Source organism: Sardina pilchardus, chromosome 13, assembly GCF_963854185.1.
Source record: "Sardina pilchardus chromosome 13, fSarPil1.1, whole genome shotgun sequence".
Taxonomy (NCBI): Eukaryota; Metazoa; Chordata; class Actinopteri; order Clupeiformes; family Clupeidae; genus Sardina; species Sardina pilchardus.
Genome location: NC_085006.1, coordinates 27410156 through 27427235, shown reverse-complemented (window position 1 = coordinate 27427235; position 17080 = coordinate 27410156). Strand labels below are relative to the sequence as shown.

Genomic DNA, 17080 nt, shown 5'->3' with positions numbered 1-17080 from the left:
TCTGTCTTTATTAGCACATGTCCTCTCTACCATACAGAAGGCCATGCATGCAGTGCTAGGGGCACAGACATGGCTAATTCATTAGTTATTTTAATGGTTTTAATAAAGAATATTAAAATTATGATGAATTAATTGCACTATGAGCAATTCTAGCTTCATGCACTGAAGCATGCATTTCACAAATCACTTGATGTTTAATTATATTCATGTTGACAAAAGGATTCAGTTTGTATCACTTAATATCAAAGCCCCTCAGATAGAGCCCAGAATATAAATGAGTGCCGTGAAGGATTAAATTATATTTAATTAATGTGACCTGTCTGACCCATATAAGCCCTTGCGTCTCCTGCGAGAGTGCCACAGTGTGTCTGAGTCTGAGGCATCTCATTGTGTTTGGCAGCTGTGGATGCAAGAGCGCCTCCCCCTGGCCACATCGCAGGAGCACGGGAACACCCTGCAGGAGGTGCAGCAGCTCATGAAGAAGAACCAGGTGAGCAGAGCACTCCAGAACACTCCGGAATGTTCTTTTGGAACACATGAGCTCATTTGATGAACGCTTTCGTGTGTTGTTGTCATGTGTAGGTCAGGATAGGGGTTCCCAATCTATTTTGGCAGTGACCCCAAAGTTGGGAAACAATGGTGTAGGTGTTTGTGTAGCATACACTGTAGAAAAGATTAGTGTGGGGTAAAAGATTTGCCCACTCAACAGAAACCAGTCAAGTCATGTTGTCGCTGGGACTGGTGTCAAGTTGATAAGTTCTAAAGCGAGTAGTTTCGGTCCTTGACTGACATAACACTGACACAACTCTTCTTGTAGCCTCTCCTCCAAAACAATGCCCCACCGCACACCCACACCCACACACCCAATCAGAAGCTCCAGCAAAAGCTTTTATGTATTTTTTGTCAGCCTTGTCCCTTCTCTTTTCTAAAGGCACTAACATCTGTTCTATAATGCATACTATAGATAGATAAATAGATAGCTTTTTAAATGTTTTTTTATGGCCTGTTTTTTTCTGAATGTTTTTGTTTGATGGAGTGTTTTATCATTGATTGTTGTGACCTTGAGTGTTGAGAAAGGCGTCCATAAATAAAATGCATCATTATTATTATTATTATTATTATTATGATTAGCATTAGCATTAGATAGCTAGATAGACTAGACTAGACAGACAGCATATGGGTAATCAGAATATACGGTCTTCTTGTAGACGCTCCAGCGTGAGCTGCAGGGCCACCGTGCGCGTGTGGAGGACGTCCTGGAGCGGGCGTCGCTCATCGCGTCCATCCGGAGCCCGGAGGCGGACATGGTGCGCGGGGGCCTGGAGCAGCTGGCCGGCCTGTGGGAGGCGCTGTGGCTGGAGACGGAGCACCGGCAGCTGGCGCTGGACGCCATGTACCAGGCGCAGCAGTACTACTTCGACGTGGCCGAGGTGGAGGCCTGGCTCAGCGAGCAGGAGCTGCACATGATGAACGAGGAGAAGGGCAAGGTGAGGTACCACCTGCACAGGTACCACACCATACATATACCTGCACATGATGCACGAGGAGAAGGGCAAGGTGAGGTACCACCTGCACACCTCCACACCATCACACCATACATATACCTGTACATGATGCACAAGGAGAAGGGCAAGGTGAGGTACCACCTGCACACCTCCACACCATCACACCATACATATACCTGTACATGATGCACGAGGAGAAGGGCAAGGTGAGGTACCACCTGCACACCTCCACACCATCACACCATACATATACCTGTACATGATGAACGAGGAGAAGGGCAAGGTGAGGTACCACCTGCACAGGTACCACCTGCACCATACACATACCTGTACATGATGCACGAGGAGAAGGGCAAGGTGAGGTACCACCTGCACAGGTACCACCACACCACCACACCATACATATACCTGTACATGATGCACGAGGAGAAGGGCAAGGTGAGGTAACCTGCACCACACCATACCATACGTAACTGTAAATCAGGCATCTTGGGCAAGTACACTTGCGTATACAAGGAATTTGGTCTCTGCATCTATCCCATCCATGAATTAGTAAACCTGTTCATCCTCTCTCTCCTCTCTGGTCTGTCCACTCTCTCCTCTCTGGTCTGTCCATTCTCTCATTTCTGACCTGTGCATCCTCTCTCTCCTCTGCTCTGTCCACTCTGTCCTCTCTGACCAGTCTGCATTGTTATTGTTGTTCCAGGACGAGCCGAGCACCCTGCAGCTGCTGAAGAAGCACCTGGTGTTGGAGCAGAGCATCGAGGACTACGCCGAGACCATCGGCCTGCTCTCGCAGCAGTGCCGGCAGCTGCTCGAGCTCGGGCACCCCGACAGGTGAGCCCCAGAATGCCCAGAGGTAGAGCAAGAGCTCGGGCACACCTAACGGGCCTGGGTCCCTGGGTAAAGGCCCGTTCACACCAATAACGATAACGATAACGATAACTATAAATAAATATCGCTCTCGTTAATATGAATGACAACGTTCACACATAAACTATAACGATAACGACATCAAGAACGATATCGTTGTTGATCACTTTCAGAGCGATTTTGAGAACGATAAAAAGCTAACAGCCAATCAGAACCTATAGTATTCTAGCCATCACATTCATTAACATGAGGAGAGACTTTTCTTATCGTTGGCCAGTGTGGACGCTTTTATCGTTATGATTATTAGTTATCGTTATCGTTATCGTTCTTGGTGTGAACGGCCCTTAACACGTTGCATACAAGTCCTCTGTACACCAACAGTGGCATAGAAGCTGTAAATGTGGGTGATATGACTGGACATACAACCTCATGGGTTACAGTACATGCAACACATTGAGTGATCTATTAGTTTGCCCATCATTACCCACTTGTTATTGCCTTATTTTGTATGCTGTGGTAAATGAATGGTTGTTGTTCTTGTGCATTGGTAAACTTTGTGGGAAAAAATAGATAGATACTTTGAAATCTGCTCAGTGATGAAACGTTTTTGCTGGTGGTGTTGACGTGTGCAGTGCTAGCAGACACCTCTGCCCAGCATGCTGCAGATGGGGAGTGCATATTGGCTATCACCTTCACAGAACCTGTCAACCTCACACTCTAATGTGTGTGCTGTCCTTTGCCAAAATAGCTCCTCTCTCACACTGCATATGCTAAGCACCATTTGTCAGCTTTTAGTTTCTTTAAACTTTTCTCTCTACTTCTCTCTGTCTCTCTACTCTCACCTTCTTCCTGATCTCACTTCTCGTTTCTTCTCTCTCTCTCTGTCCCTCTTTCCTTTCTGGTTTCTCTCTTTCACTCTCTGCTCTCCATCCTCTTCTTATTCTATTTTTGTCTGTCTTTCTCTCGTCTCTCTCTTTCTTTCTCTCTCTTTGTCTCTCTCTCTCTCTCGTCCCCACCATCTCCTTCTATTTCTCTCACACATGCATATTCTCTCTCTCTCTTTCTTTCTCTTTCTATTTCTCTATCCCTTTCTCTCGCTCTCTCTCTTTGTCTCTTTTCTCCCTGTCAGTGAGCAGATCAGCAAGCGTCAGTCCCAGATCGATCGCCTCTACGTGTCGCTGAAGGACCTGGTTGAGGAGCGCAAGTCTCGTCTGGAGCAGCAGTACTGGCTCTACCAGCTGAGCCGCGAGGTGGACGAGCTCGAGCAGTGGATCGCCGAGAGGGAGGTGGTGGTCAGCTCCCCGGAGCTGGGACAGGACTACGAGCACGTCACGGTCCGTCCGCTCCCCACCTCGCTCCCTGGTGTTAGCGTAGCATGTTAGCACTGTGTTAGCGTAGCATGTTAGTGCTGTGTTAGCGCTGTGTTAGCGTAGCGTGTCGCACACTAAACGAGGTGGCCGAGGCTCTACTTTGGGTGTTGGTGACTGGTGAATAAAGTGGGTTAGAGGAGAAAGAGTTTGAGAGTAAAGGTCATTGATTGGTTTTACGTACAGCTATTTGGCTTCACTTTAAAGAAAGCATTCTTAGGTTCTATACCTTATTTTGACCATTTGAAAATGGCGTTGTTCTTCTGTATTAGTTGGTATTGTTACAAGATATATTGAGGCTTTGTGTTGGTCACATGTTGTGTATTGCCATGGGAACTAAATTTTGATATTTACTCACTTAAGTAGGTACACAGTGCTTTCAGTGTAGTCCTTTGGTCATTGATGCTGTCTTCAGTTACTGCTGTTCCTAGAGTTTGTATACTCCGTTTGTCCCTGAAGAAAAGGCTCATCCCTGTGCTTAAAGGTGTGTAGCTATACTGTTAAGATCGTTGATGATTTGAAGGACATTAAAGATTAGAACTGTTGTTTGTGATTTGTCAATGATAGATTTATCTACTCTTGGGACTTCTTGAAGACAAAGCCAAGGTCAAATATACCTAAATCTAAAATATGCCATGTATACCACGACCTTCTGACGGCATGTTCTCATGTCTTTGGCATGTCTGTGTTGTCCGTTGCCCTCCAGATCCTCCAGGAGAAGTTCACGGAGTTCGCCTCTGAGACGGGCAGCATGGGCCAGGAGCGCGTGACCGCAATCAACCAGATGGTGGACGAGCTGATTGACTACGGGCACGGCGACGCGGCCACCATCGCAGAGTGGAAGGACGGCGTGAACGAGGCCTGGGCCGACTTGCTGGAGCTGATGGAGACACGTGGCCAGCTGCTCGCTGCCTCACACCAGCTGCACAAGTTCTTCTCCGACTGCCGTGAGGTAGGCTAACGCCGCCGTCGCCGCCACCGCTAATGAGTTATCTATCTGAAGGTTTAGCTGGAGGAGCGGGTATAACCACTCAAAGCTGCATTCAGACAGGACCAGCGACCATGGAATGTTAATTAGTTAAGCCATTTCAGGCGAGATAACCATAGGTGATGCAAGGCGTCGCATAACAAAGTTAAACCTAACTTTCGTTTCAACTTTTGAGGCGACTAGCGATTAGCCAAAGGTGAGTTGCGTACTGTCTGAACACAGCTTAAGTGACGTAGCTTTAGCTGTCTTGGAGACGGCCTAGATCAGCCCTATCCACCCAAAACAGTTATGGAGAACCCTGATACTTGGGACAGCATTAGCTTCACGGCAGCTAAAGCTACAGCCATACGAAACTGCTGCTACATATTAGCGTTATCTAAGCGGCTACAACTTCAGGTATACAATAACACATTGCAACATTTGCAGCTACAGGTGCTACTACCGCTAACATTGCTACTATGGCTTTGGCTGTAGCTGTTATACATTCTTTGCTTGCAGCAGCATCTCCAGCTTCTCATTCCTCCCATCCACTCCCTCACTCCTAGTAAAGGCATGTTCAGATATTAGCCTACTCTGAGTACTTTGTTTGGCTTGTCGTAGCGTACGCCTTCTTTACAGCTAGCTAGTTTTCACTGATACCCCTCCTGCCTGCCTGCCTGCCGGGAGCGTACCTATGTTCCCCGGGTCCTATGTTCCCCACTTTGTATGCATGGGACTGGGGAACATAGGACCCTTTTTTCTTACATTTTAGAAAGGGTCCTTTGTTCCCCACTTTTCCAAAAAAAAGGGTCCTATGTTCCCCGGTATGTATTGTGACCGGGGAACATAGGACCCTTTTTGGGAAAACCGGGGAACATAGCACCAGGGGAACATAGGGATGACCCCTGCCTGCCTGCCCTCCCATCTAACTGAAGCTGTTGCTGGTACTCTTCTGTCTGCCCCCCCGTGCGTATGCTTAGCTTCTCATTACACCCTGTCACGGCGTGGTGCGTTTGCAGGTCTTGGCTCAGATCGATGATAAGAAGCGGCGGTTGCCGGAAGTGCGCGCGCAGCAGGGAGACACGGCTAACACCAGCACACTGCAGAGGCTCATGCACACGTTTGAGCACGACATTCAGCTGCTCGTCAACCAGGTAACCCCGCCCAAACAGACAACCAGCCAATAGCAGCAGACTTGTCAGGAAAGCTGACCAATAGTGGCCTATTGGTCACATAAATGTTAAACAATGCTATTTCATTCCAAAAACATAGTAGATTAGTGCCAAGCCTGGCTAAGTTTACAGCGAGTAGGTGGTTAATCTCCTAACATTAAGGACCCATGTCTTCATTCTCCCTGCAGAACAAAGTCATGGGACCCCTCTATTAGGAGGTTTACCATTTTAAAGCCTTGTCACCAATCTATGTCATGAAATACCCCCCTGTACAAGTTCACCTACTGATTTACCAGCACTTCTTTGAGCACAACAGTCAGCTGTAAGCCAACCAGCCAATCTGCATCTACATTACAGGCTTATAGCAGCCTTGCCCATATACACTCCAATGAACTCCAATGAACCTAAATCCATATTACTGGCCTATAGCAGCACAAAAGGGAAGGCAAACTGACCAGTAGTAGCCTGTTTTGTAGATCTATCAGCAGATGGCTGCCCACAGAAAGACACAGTAACAACCCAAATGTCCATGAGCCTAGAACATGGAGGACACTAGAACACTAGAACATGGATACATCCGGATAATCTGTCCTATTGTCTTTTTCTATCCACTTCCCCCTGCCCTTGATGTAAAACGTCATGATCTGAAGAAAATATATGATTGAATTCAAAAGGGCTCTAAAGGATAGCTATGGTGTTAGTAGAAACTGACTTGCACTTGGGAAGGTGGGTGTTATGGGCTCTGTGCACTAGCATAGAACATCTGTTTTGTCCTGAAGTTGGCAAACCCATTTCCTGTTTGTTGTCATTGCTGTCAACAAACACCTGAAGATGAGTGCTTCACTTGTACCAAAACGTGTGCTCAGGAAGCAAAAATCCTATCCTCTTTAATTTTTAGGAGAAAGTTGGAAGCTAAAATGGCTTTTATATCAACTTGAAGTGAGTGGCATACATCAGTGCTCCTTAAAGCCGTCAATGGTTTTAAGAAACGTAAAGACTTGCATACATTGTATTTCTTACGTTTTGTCACAACTGAAGCTCTCATCTTCAGGCCAACTTCAAGACAAAAACGGAAGTTCGTCACTATACACAAATGTGCAGAGCCGAAGGTGGGTGTTATTGTCTGGCACAAGGAATTGTGGGCTGTCACTATCACCTTTGCTTTCTTAAAGGATGCTTCACCCTATGCTAAAGGTGATTTGAAAGGAGCCATTGAAGCTCCATTCCTAAGCATGTAGAGAATCTTTCTGGATTCTGAATATTTCTAGTTAATTTAAAGGAAAAGTTCTGCCATTTTTCACATAGATCTCTGTTCCACAAAGTCACTAACACTGTTAGTACGAAAAAAGCAAGAAAACAACCGTGGCTGCATAGGTTGCGTCGCTGCAGCCAACAGCTAGAATAGGCAGGCAGCTAGAGTGTTACACTCTAAGGGCATGATTATAAAGGGGATTTTTGTCTCGTACGGACAGTACTCCGTGACCTGAGATCTTACAGTATGTGAAAAATGACCAGCATTTTCCTTTCGTTCCTATAGGAACCTTCTCAAGCAAAAAAAGACTTAACTAAGCACAACCTCACACTCCAGTAGTAAACAGGACTTGTCCGGGCTGTCATGATTGATCAGGACAGGAGGTCCCCCCACTCACTGACTCTGAACAGTAACTCTCATTTGAGCATGACATTCAGCAACACATTGCAGAGTCTCTACATACTGTATCCACAGACCTAGTAGCCTATCACAGGACTTGGGCTATTACTGTAGGTATTCTGTCCAACAGTGGCCAGCTTGTAGACCTGTCAGCCAATAACCGGCTGCTGTGACCCACAATGACTACTTTCATAGCAAGTACACTCTAGCTCCCAAATCAGTCAGCACCAACCCCCTCTCGACTCGTCATTAGCTAAAAGCATCTCAGTCCCAGTCCCAGTCCCAAAGCAGCCGGCCTACTCATAGGCTCAGCAGCAAACAGCTGCCCACTCACGCTACCATTAGCCAGTCACAGCCCACTCACCGTCCAATTAAGGCATACAATAGCGCTCCACTCACCGCTATCCTGGCCACCGGCCACCCACCCATAAACGCGTCAGATTATTGTTATTATTATTATTGTTATTATCATTATTATTAGCCCACAGCAGCACTGCATTGACATACTGTACATTGGGATGAATGTAGCCAATATGATCACCTTTGCTGATGCATCAACTCCAACCAGTAGCTTTACCTTTTTATCGTCTAACAGACCTGTATCAGTTGCTTCTCACACCTCTATGAGTGCTTACTTGTTAGAGCAAACAGGTTTTGGAAAGACGTTGGCAACTCTCACAGCTCCTCAAGTGGAGTTGGCAGAACGGGTCCTTTTATGAGGGCTTCGCTGTTGCCCGTAGATTGCTCTTTGTCTTGGCATTTGAATAGGGGATTAGTATAGAAATGCTTTTTGTAGCAATTTCCCCACGGATCAGGGTCTCAGGGAAGAGTGAGTTAGCCAAAAGGAAAGTCCAGCGAAAGCTCATTTATTTTTCATGGCTTCATGCTGCACTCCAACAGCCCTGTGCTGCGCTTTTCCACGCGAGCAGCAGCCACTCTCACGAACGAGCTCTCCAGCACCAGGCACAGGCCACACCAGTCATACAACTGAGTCACTCTTGCGCTCGCTTTCTCATTTTGTCCCTCTCTTTCTCTTTTTTGTATCTCTCTCTCCCTCCATCTCCCTTGCATTCTCATTCTCTGTCCCTCTTTCTTTTTGTCCCTTTCTCTTTCTTTCTTTATTTCTTTCTCTCTTTCCTCTTCTGCTCCTTTTGTGCTTTTGTTTTCCTTTTCCATCTCTCTGTTTCCCTCTCTCCCTCCCTCACTCTCTGTCTCCCTCCCTTTCTCTCCCTCTCCCTCCCTCTCGCCTTTTCACTCTTTCTCTCTCTTTCTTCCACTCTCTCCAACTCACCCTCCTTCTTTCTCCCTCCCTCTCTCTCACTCTTTCCATCTCTTCCTCCCTCTGTCCTTCTCTCTCTCCCTCTCTCTCTCTCTCTCCTCCCTCTCCCTCATCTCTATCCCTCTCTCTCTCCCTCTCTCTCTCCTTCACTCTATCCCTCTCTCCGGCCGTGGCTCTGCAGGTGCGGCAGCTTCAGGAGAGCTCGGCGCAGCTGCGGACGGTGTACGCGGGGGAGAAGGCGGAGGCCATTGCACGGCGGGAGCACGAGGTCATGCACGCCTGGAAGGAGCTGCTGGTCTCCTGCGAGGACTGCCGTGTGCAGATCACCACGGCGACGGACAAGCTGCGCTTCTTCAGCGTAGTGCGCGACCAGCTCATGTGGATGGACAGCATCATCTGCCAGATCGGCAGCGGGGACAAGCCCAGGTACACACAACACACAGAGAGAGAGAGAGAGAGAGAGAGAGAGAGAGAGAGAGAGAGAGAGAGAGAGAGAGAGAGAGGGAGAGAGAGAGAGAGACCAGCAAAGAGAGAGACAGAGAGTTGATTTATATTGGTCCAGAATGAGTAACATAAACTTGACATAGTCAGTCAAGTCATAACTAGTTAACAAGCGCTTTTGCACACCTCTTTTGTGGAGACAGGTGCATTGGAATAGGTTAACCAGTTAAACTTCAAAGAGAGAATCCCGCACACTGTCCATTACGCATGCAAACATTTATTCACTTATCCACGACGTTTCGGTCATAGACCTTCCTCTGTTGATAGTGAATTAGTCTTATTATTGTATTATAAATGACTATTTGGTAATAGATAATAGTAGTGTTTGTTTAGCTCTAAGGCAAGTTTTGTAACTTGTAAACAATTTATCCTAGGTGAACTGTAAATTGCCTGTTATTCATTTAAGACATTAATGCAAAATGAATGCTACTTACTCAAAATTGTAAAGCTGTTTATATTGTATTGCTCTGCATCAAGCGCCATTCTGTGACCCTGGGAACATGGACATAGAATGCACTCTTTTCAACACAAGGTTCTTGGTTCGAGAAAAAGAGAGAATCTGGAAGAATTGGGACCTCCTCTATTTGTAGAAGCACTGGGTGAGATAAGGGATTCCCTCTGATGAGCCAATAATATCCAGCAGCTCCTCAGGATCTTAGCCTCACAAATAGACAGCCATGAAGCCTGAGGGCCTCTAACTGGTTTGAGTAGGCCAGTAGTACAGTATCCCTCTAAAGGCCTCTAACTGGTTTGAGTAGGCCAGTAGTACAGTATCCCTCTAAAGGCCTCTAACTGGTTTGAGTAGGCTAGTAGTACAGTATCCCTCTAAAGGCCTCGTCCTGGTTTTAGTAGGCCAGTAGTACAGTATCCCTCTAAAGGCCTCTAACTGGTTTGAGTAGGCCAGTAGTACAGTATCCCTCTAAAGGCCTCGTCCTGGTTTGAGTAGGCCAGTAGTACAGTATCCCTCTAAAGGCCTCGTCCTGGTTTGAGTAGGCCAGTAGTACAGTATCCCTCTAAAGGCCTCGTCCTGGTTTGAGTAGGCCAGTAGTACAGTATCCCTCTAAAGGCCTCTAACTGGTTTGAGTAGGCCAGTAGTACAGTATCCCTCTAAAGGCCTCTAACTGGTTTGAGTAGGCCAGTAGTACACTATCCCTCTAAAGGCCTCGTACTGGTTTGAGTAGGCCAGTAGTACAATATCCCTCTAAAGGCTCTTGCACACCGCCCCATAAATGACGACAAACTCCACAGTCAGCTCCACTGTAAGGACCCATGGTCTGGCAGTTAGAGTCTATCTGCCACTTACAGTACGTCTTAGGTAATCGTAAGCCCCATGTCTCCTGAATGTTCTGTGATATACTGTAGACACACATGGTTCCCTCCAGTGTCTGGCAGAGATGTGGCCAACATGAGGCCTTGGTTCCAGAGCCTGTCTCAGGTTCCAGAGCCTTGGTTCCAGAGCCTGTCTCAGGTTCCAGAGCCTTGGTTCCAGAGCCTGTCTCAGGTTCCAGAGCCTTGGTTCCAGAGCCTTGGTTCCAGAGCCTGTCTCAGGTTCCAGAGCCTTGGTTCCAGAGCCTGTCTCAGGGCGCTGTTTCCCCCACCTCAACCACTCCACCTGAAGAATCTTTTGTTTTAAGAGTGTCAGCCAGTTGGTGCGATTCTTTTTTCAGTGGCCCCAGTAAAGGGCCCTGGTCTTGGCCCTCCCGAGTGTAACCCGTCCATGTGTGTGTATTTGTGTATGCGTGCGTGCGTGCGTGCGTGTGTGTGTGTGTGTGTGTGTGTGTGTGTGTGTGTGTGTGTTTTTTGCTCTTCTTCCTCGCTCTTGCCAGCTCGTCTCTCCTCTCAGAAATAATGGAGTGTGGGCTCTCTGGTGCTTGCAGGGACGTGTCGTCGGTGGAGGTGCTGATGAACTACCACCAGAGCCTGAAGAGCGAGGTGGAGGCGCGCGACAACAGCGTGCTGCAGTGCGTAGAGATGGGCAAGACCCTGCTGGCCGCCCGCAACCCGGCCTCCGAAGAGGTGACCCACACACACACACACACACACACACGCCACTCACCCCGGACGAGTGGGCGGTGGATGTGCTGATTTGTTTGTTGTTTTGAGAAAGAAAGAAAGAGAAAGAAAGAAAGAGAGAAATCAGAATCAGAATCAGCTTTATTGGCCAGGTTTATGTAAACAAACAAGGACTTTGACAAACATGGAATTTGCTCTAAAGAAAGAAAGAAAGAGGTTGTTGCAAACCGTTTAATGTGACTTCCACCTCTGACCAACTGACTGACAAACAGCGGACTGACTCGCTGATTTACATGGTTCTCTAATTAAGATTAAGACTAGCCTTTAACTTACTTCAGTTGTTGGTGGAAAATTCAGTTGATGGACATTAGTAGACTTGTTTAGCAGGCTTTCATATCTCCAGTTCCTTGGATATCTTGTTTTTTTGGCAAAGTCACAGCAGCACCAAAAATGCTCAGTGTTCAAAGAGGACACATTTATGACACAGTGCTCCCTCTACTGGCTTGTATCAGTAAAACATGGTGTTAAAGATGTCAGAATACTCAAGACACAGTACATACTCAACAGTAATATCTCTCACAGATGACCAATGATTGTGTATCTGATGGGCAATGCCTTTGTCCTTCGTCACATAGATCAGGGACAAGCTGGAGAGGGTGTTGTTCAAGCAGCGGGAGCTCTCTGAGAAGTGGGATCGCCACTGGGAGTTCCTACAGCAGAGTAAGTAGTAGTCCTAGTGGCAGCATCATTAGTGCTGTTGGGCTTGAACACATAGAGTAGTCTGCCTTTATCTCATTTTACTGACGCATCCTCTCTCATTTCTACTATCCACTCTCTCCTCTCTCCTGCTTTCTCATCTCCTCTCCTTTGTTCTCTTCTTTTTTTCTCCTCTGCTCTCCTTTCCTTTCCTCTCTTCTCCTCTCCTCTTCTCTCCTCTCTTCTCCTCTACTACCCTCTCCTCTCCTCCCCTCTCCTCTTCTGTCCTCTCCTCCTCCTCTCATTTCCTCACCATTCCCCTCCTTTCCTCTCACCCCTACCCCCTCTTCTCCTCCTCTCTCCTCTCCTCCTCCCCCCCTACTCTCTCCCTCTCCTCTCCCCCCCCCTCCTCTCCTCCTCTCCCCCCCTACTCTCTCCCCCTCCTCTCACCCCCTCGCTCTCCCCCCCCCCCCTACTCTCTCCCCCTCCTCTCCTCCTCTCCCCCCCTACTCTCTCCCCCTCCTCTCTCCCCCTCCTCTCCTCTCCCCCCCCTCTCCTCCTCCCCCCAGTGCTGGAGGTGCACCAGTTTGCGCAGGAGGCGGTGGTTGCGGAGGCGTGGCTGACGGCGCAGGAGCCGCTGATCAGCAGCAGTGAGCTGGGCTCCAGCGTGGACGAGGTGGAGCAGCTCATCCGCCGCCACGAGGCCTTCCGCAAGGCCGCCTCCAACTGGGAGGAGAGGTTCAGCTCGCTCAGACGCCTCACCACCGTGAGTCACACGCACACACACACACACACGCATGCATGCTCACATACACACACACACACACACACACACACGCACACACACACACACACACACGCACACACACACATGCATGCATGCTCACATACACATACACATACACACACACACACATATGACTGCTCTCATCATTACAATCGCAAGTAACAGCATCCCCCATCTGTGTTTCGTTGAGATAGTCCGTAGTTCAGTTTCAGCATACAGTAATTTAGCCAGCCACAACACAAGTTCTAGATTCTGCTAGAATTCTGGTTGAACGTAATGCCATTTAGACCTGCTGAACAATAGCAGTGTAATACAGTCTCTTATGACAAGAGGTGGACATCCTGCTCCCTAGAAAGTAAAAGTCCTGCCATATACTGTATTCTCTAATATCTGATCTACCTGGCAGCTAAATAGGATGAGCTGGTTTACTAAATGGTTGGACCAAATACTCAGCAGGACTTTTACTGTCTGAACCCGGGATGTCCAGCTCTAGCTATGACCACCCCATTCAGAAGGCATCCCTGACCGCTCTTCTGATTGGTGCAGGTGGAGAAGATCAAGGCGGAGCAGAGCAAGCTGCCGCCCACTCCTCTGCTGGGCCGCAAGGTGTTCCTGGACCCTCAGGAGATCTCCCCCGCCCGCTCCACCACCTCCTCCGTCCTACGGCAGACCATCTACGAGCAGCAGGCGGTGGAGCGCGGCGAGCGGTCAGCGCAGGCCTCCCCGTCCTCCGCGGCCCGGCGGCTGGGCTCCACGGTGGCCAACTACACGCCCGTGCTCAACGGCTCGGCGTACACGCGCAGCATCGAGGCGCGCACCAGCGGCCTGGTCGGGGTCGCCGCCGGACTGGGCATGGGCATGGGGTCGCCGCCGCCGATGCTGGCCGTGTCGCCGCCCGTCACCATGGTGACGACCCCGGCACCTCCTCCGCCAGCAGCGGCAGCGCCGGCGCCGGCGGCAACAGCGGTCACCACGGCGTCGGAGGCGTCGGGGTCCCCGGAGTCCAAGGCGCCGGTCCCCGAGCGGCGAGCGGAGCGGATCCTGCGCAAGCTGGCGGCGCAGAAGCCTCAGGAGGCCATCGACCACCTGCACGAAGCCGTGCGGCCGCTGCTGGACCGCGAGCGCGAGCGTCTGGAGCGCGAGCGCGAGAGCCTGGAGCGGCCGGGCGGCGAGGTGGGCGTCATGGCCGAGGTGGTGCTGCAGGACCCTCCGCTGGGCCGCGAGCGCCTCAACAGCGAGGCGCGCAGCAGCGAGCTGCGCCTCAGCACGGGCGGCGGCGGCGGCGGCAGCGGCGGGAGCAGCCGCTCCGAGCTGCAGGCCGAGCTGCACGGGCAGCCTCAGTCGCGCCACCACCGGCTGGAGCGCCAGCTCTCCAACGAGCAGCTGGTGCAGGCGCGGCGCGACGAGCTGCCGCAGGAGCTGTGGAGGGAGCGGGCCGAGCGCGAGAGGAGGCTGGAGAGGCAGACGTCCAGCGAGATGGAGGGGCCGGGCGGCGCCGCGCAGGCCCAGGGGCAGGGGCAGGGGCAGGGGCAGGGGCAGGGGCAGGGGCAGGGGCAGGGCCACGAGGCCCGCAGGAGGGACAGACACAGACTGGACAGACAGGAGTCCAGCGACAGAGAACACTCGGACAGACGCTCCACGTGAGTACACAACACAGTGACCGAGTGTGTGTGTCTCTGTGTGTATAAAGTCTACAGCATATGTTTGTGAATGAGTGCACAGCACAGAGGCCAAGTGTGTGTGTGTGTGTGTGTTTACAGTCTATATATGTTTGTGAATGAGTGCACGAGACAGCTCTGAGTGACGTCAGCCACTTCTAAAGAGGCAGGCTATCCTGACGTCCAATGGGCTCACACCAGCTCTCAGCTGCGCCAATCTGCCTGTCACACACACATACAACAGAAACAACGAACACAACCAATATGCAAACAGACCCACAGGGTCCTAACAATATGTGTAATATAACAATATGTGAGTACACAACACAGTGACATAGTGTGTGTGTGTGTGTGTCTAAGTCTATATGTGTTTGTGAATGTGTTTTTGTGCATGTACATGTATCTCTAAAGTGTGTATGCATTTTATGCATTAATGTTTGTATGTCTATTTATCTATCTGTGTGTGTGTGTGTGTGTGTTGTTGTTGTGTTTTATAATACATGCCACTCTCAGATGATACACTTGGAAGAAAGACATCTCTGTGGAAGAAAGAGATCAGATCAGTGTTACAGTTTTACATGCTCTGAACATTCTTCTGTTTGTGTCCCCAACTTCTCCAGCCGTGACAACTTCTATCTCTACCAGTTGATCCACGCTGGACACTGGTTTCATGTCTTTGTGTAGCTGACAAAACATTATGTGAAGGTGTCTTTACAATGGCCGTGTTTCCCAGATTCGTTAAGAAGCTCTTAAGTGCTAAGAACTTCTTAGGAGCGCTCTAAGAACGTTCTAAGAACGCTCCTAAGAAGTTCTTAGCACTTAAGAACTTCTTAACCTATCTGGGAAAACGCGGCCAATACGTCTTTAAACTATAGCGATGGTGAATTGCTAACTTGGTGTGCTAACGCCGTATGGAATAGGCCTGTTTGGTATGACTGAGCGCAACATGGCTCTCATGTAGCATGTCTTCTGAACAGGGAGAAGCGCTCCACCTTAGCTGACATCGTGGAACAGCTGCAGGAGAGGGAGGCTGCTGTGGTAAGTGCCTCCTCTAAACCTTCAAAAGGGTGGGTTTTGAACATTCTAACACAAGATTCCATTCCGCAACAATTCAACGTTCTAAAATTCTATGTAGAATTCAATGAACCCAGACATTCTTTAGAATGTTAATTTTCCAACATTCCAAACACACCGGTGTGACGGGCTAAACAACCGTGACTGGTGAGCATTTAATGCCAAGAGAAGCTTGTGGGGGAATATGTAATGAGAGAGACACATTCAACACGAGTGTTACTGTACAGCACAGCTCAGGCCATAGTGTCTCTTTTGTTTGAAGCCCTATATTGAATGCTCCGTACATTAGGGTGGGAAGACATTTCTCATCAACATGATAAGACACCTGTGAAATGATGGCGTCTGTCTACTTACAGGCATTTTGAGCTAAGGGAGTTATAAACATAGGTCACCACTAGATGCCATAGGTCCCTTGAATGATTACAGTGGTATGGGTATGATTGAAGATGTTATAAATTGTGCAGACTTCATCTGACTATGGTGTCATCATTTTATGATACATTTTTATGGACATTTAAAATGATACTGCACACTGACAGTATATCTGCATGAATGAAGAGCAATTATGGCCAAACCATTCTGTTCTCAGACTAAGGATTAAACATACTCTATTGTCTTAATTGTGATCTGCTGGTCATATGTTTAAGGATTTATTGATTATTTGTATGGATTATACCTGCATGAGTGAAGTCTGGCCTAACTGTTATCTGCAGGCCCGAGGGGACATCCCTCGCCTGCCCAATGGCCTACCTGAGAAGGTGTCCAGACCGGAGCGACCGCGGGCGCGAGACCGACCCAAGCCCCGGCGGAGACCCCGGCCCAAGGAGCCCAGCGGCGGGGAGCCGCGAGAGCCGCGGCGTTCGCGGTCAGCGCCGGCCCAGAGCAGCCCGTCTGTCCCCCTGGTGCCGTCACACACGGCCCAGCACGAGGGCTTCCTGTTCCGCAAGCTGGACATCGAGAGCCAGAAGAAGGCCGCCAACAGGTGGGGCTCGCAGACGCGCTGTCGTCACTCTCCGCAAAGTGGACTTCACTCTGTTGCTCCTCACCGATTGGCCGCACTTTAAAAGGAATCTCCACCCTGAAACATGTTCAAAATGGCTGCTCTGCAGTGTACAGTGTATTTTGGCTGTTTTCTTCAGCAAAGTTTCTTCATGGAGATATATTTGGTCATCTTGATACATTTTTAGACACAGGTACTGAGTTATCTGTCACAGTTAATCTAGTGTTGGATGATGTCTAATATTCAAGATTGTGAAGGTGCATTCAGGAACTCAGGAATGTATAAAATGGAAGACTTTAATTAAGTCTAGAATACAGCATATTAACACAGTCACAGCATGTTTCCATATAGACATTGTCTATCAAAACAAACAATATTCCTGTATTTGTATAGACCCTAAAGTGTTTCAGGGGGAAGTATTCCTAGAATCCTTTTAGTTATCAAGCCAGTGTCCATTTCTGTTGGATGCATAGGTACGATTGATCTCTTTTCATTCTGTTGAAAATGTTACCCTGTCCTAACAGAGTTTCAACTTCA

At 48.9% G+C, this 17080-nt stretch overlaps 1 protein-coding gene across 1 annotated transcript in view; it reads left to right on the top strand.

The window, feature by feature from the left end:
• The window catches only part of LOC134099230 (spectrin beta chain, non-erythrocytic 4-like), a 103981-nt gene that overhangs the window by 82384 nt on the left and 4517 nt on the right, over nt 1-17080 (top strand). Inside the window, exons 25-38 of the mRNA XM_062552020.1 lie at nt 401-490; nt 1209-1487; nt 2212-2342; nt 3508-3712; nt 4452-4697; nt 5732-5866; nt 8996-9240; nt 11142-11331; nt 11964-12048; nt 12594-12790; nt 13358-14314; nt 14357-14451; nt 15447-15507; nt 16257-16525. Of these exons, the coding sequence (XP_062408004.1) occupies nt 401-490; nt 1209-1487; nt 2212-2342; nt 3508-3712; nt 4452-4697; nt 5732-5866; nt 8996-9240; nt 11142-11331; nt 11964-12048; nt 12594-12790; nt 13358-14314; nt 14357-14451; nt 15447-15507; nt 16257-16525 (3185 nt within the window). The remainder of the gene's footprint in view (nt 1-400; nt 491-1208; nt 1488-2211; nt 2343-3507; nt 3713-4451; nt 4698-5731; nt 5867-8995; nt 9241-11141; nt 11332-11963; nt 12049-12593; nt 12791-13357; nt 14315-14356; nt 14452-15446; nt 15508-16256; nt 16526-17080) is intronic.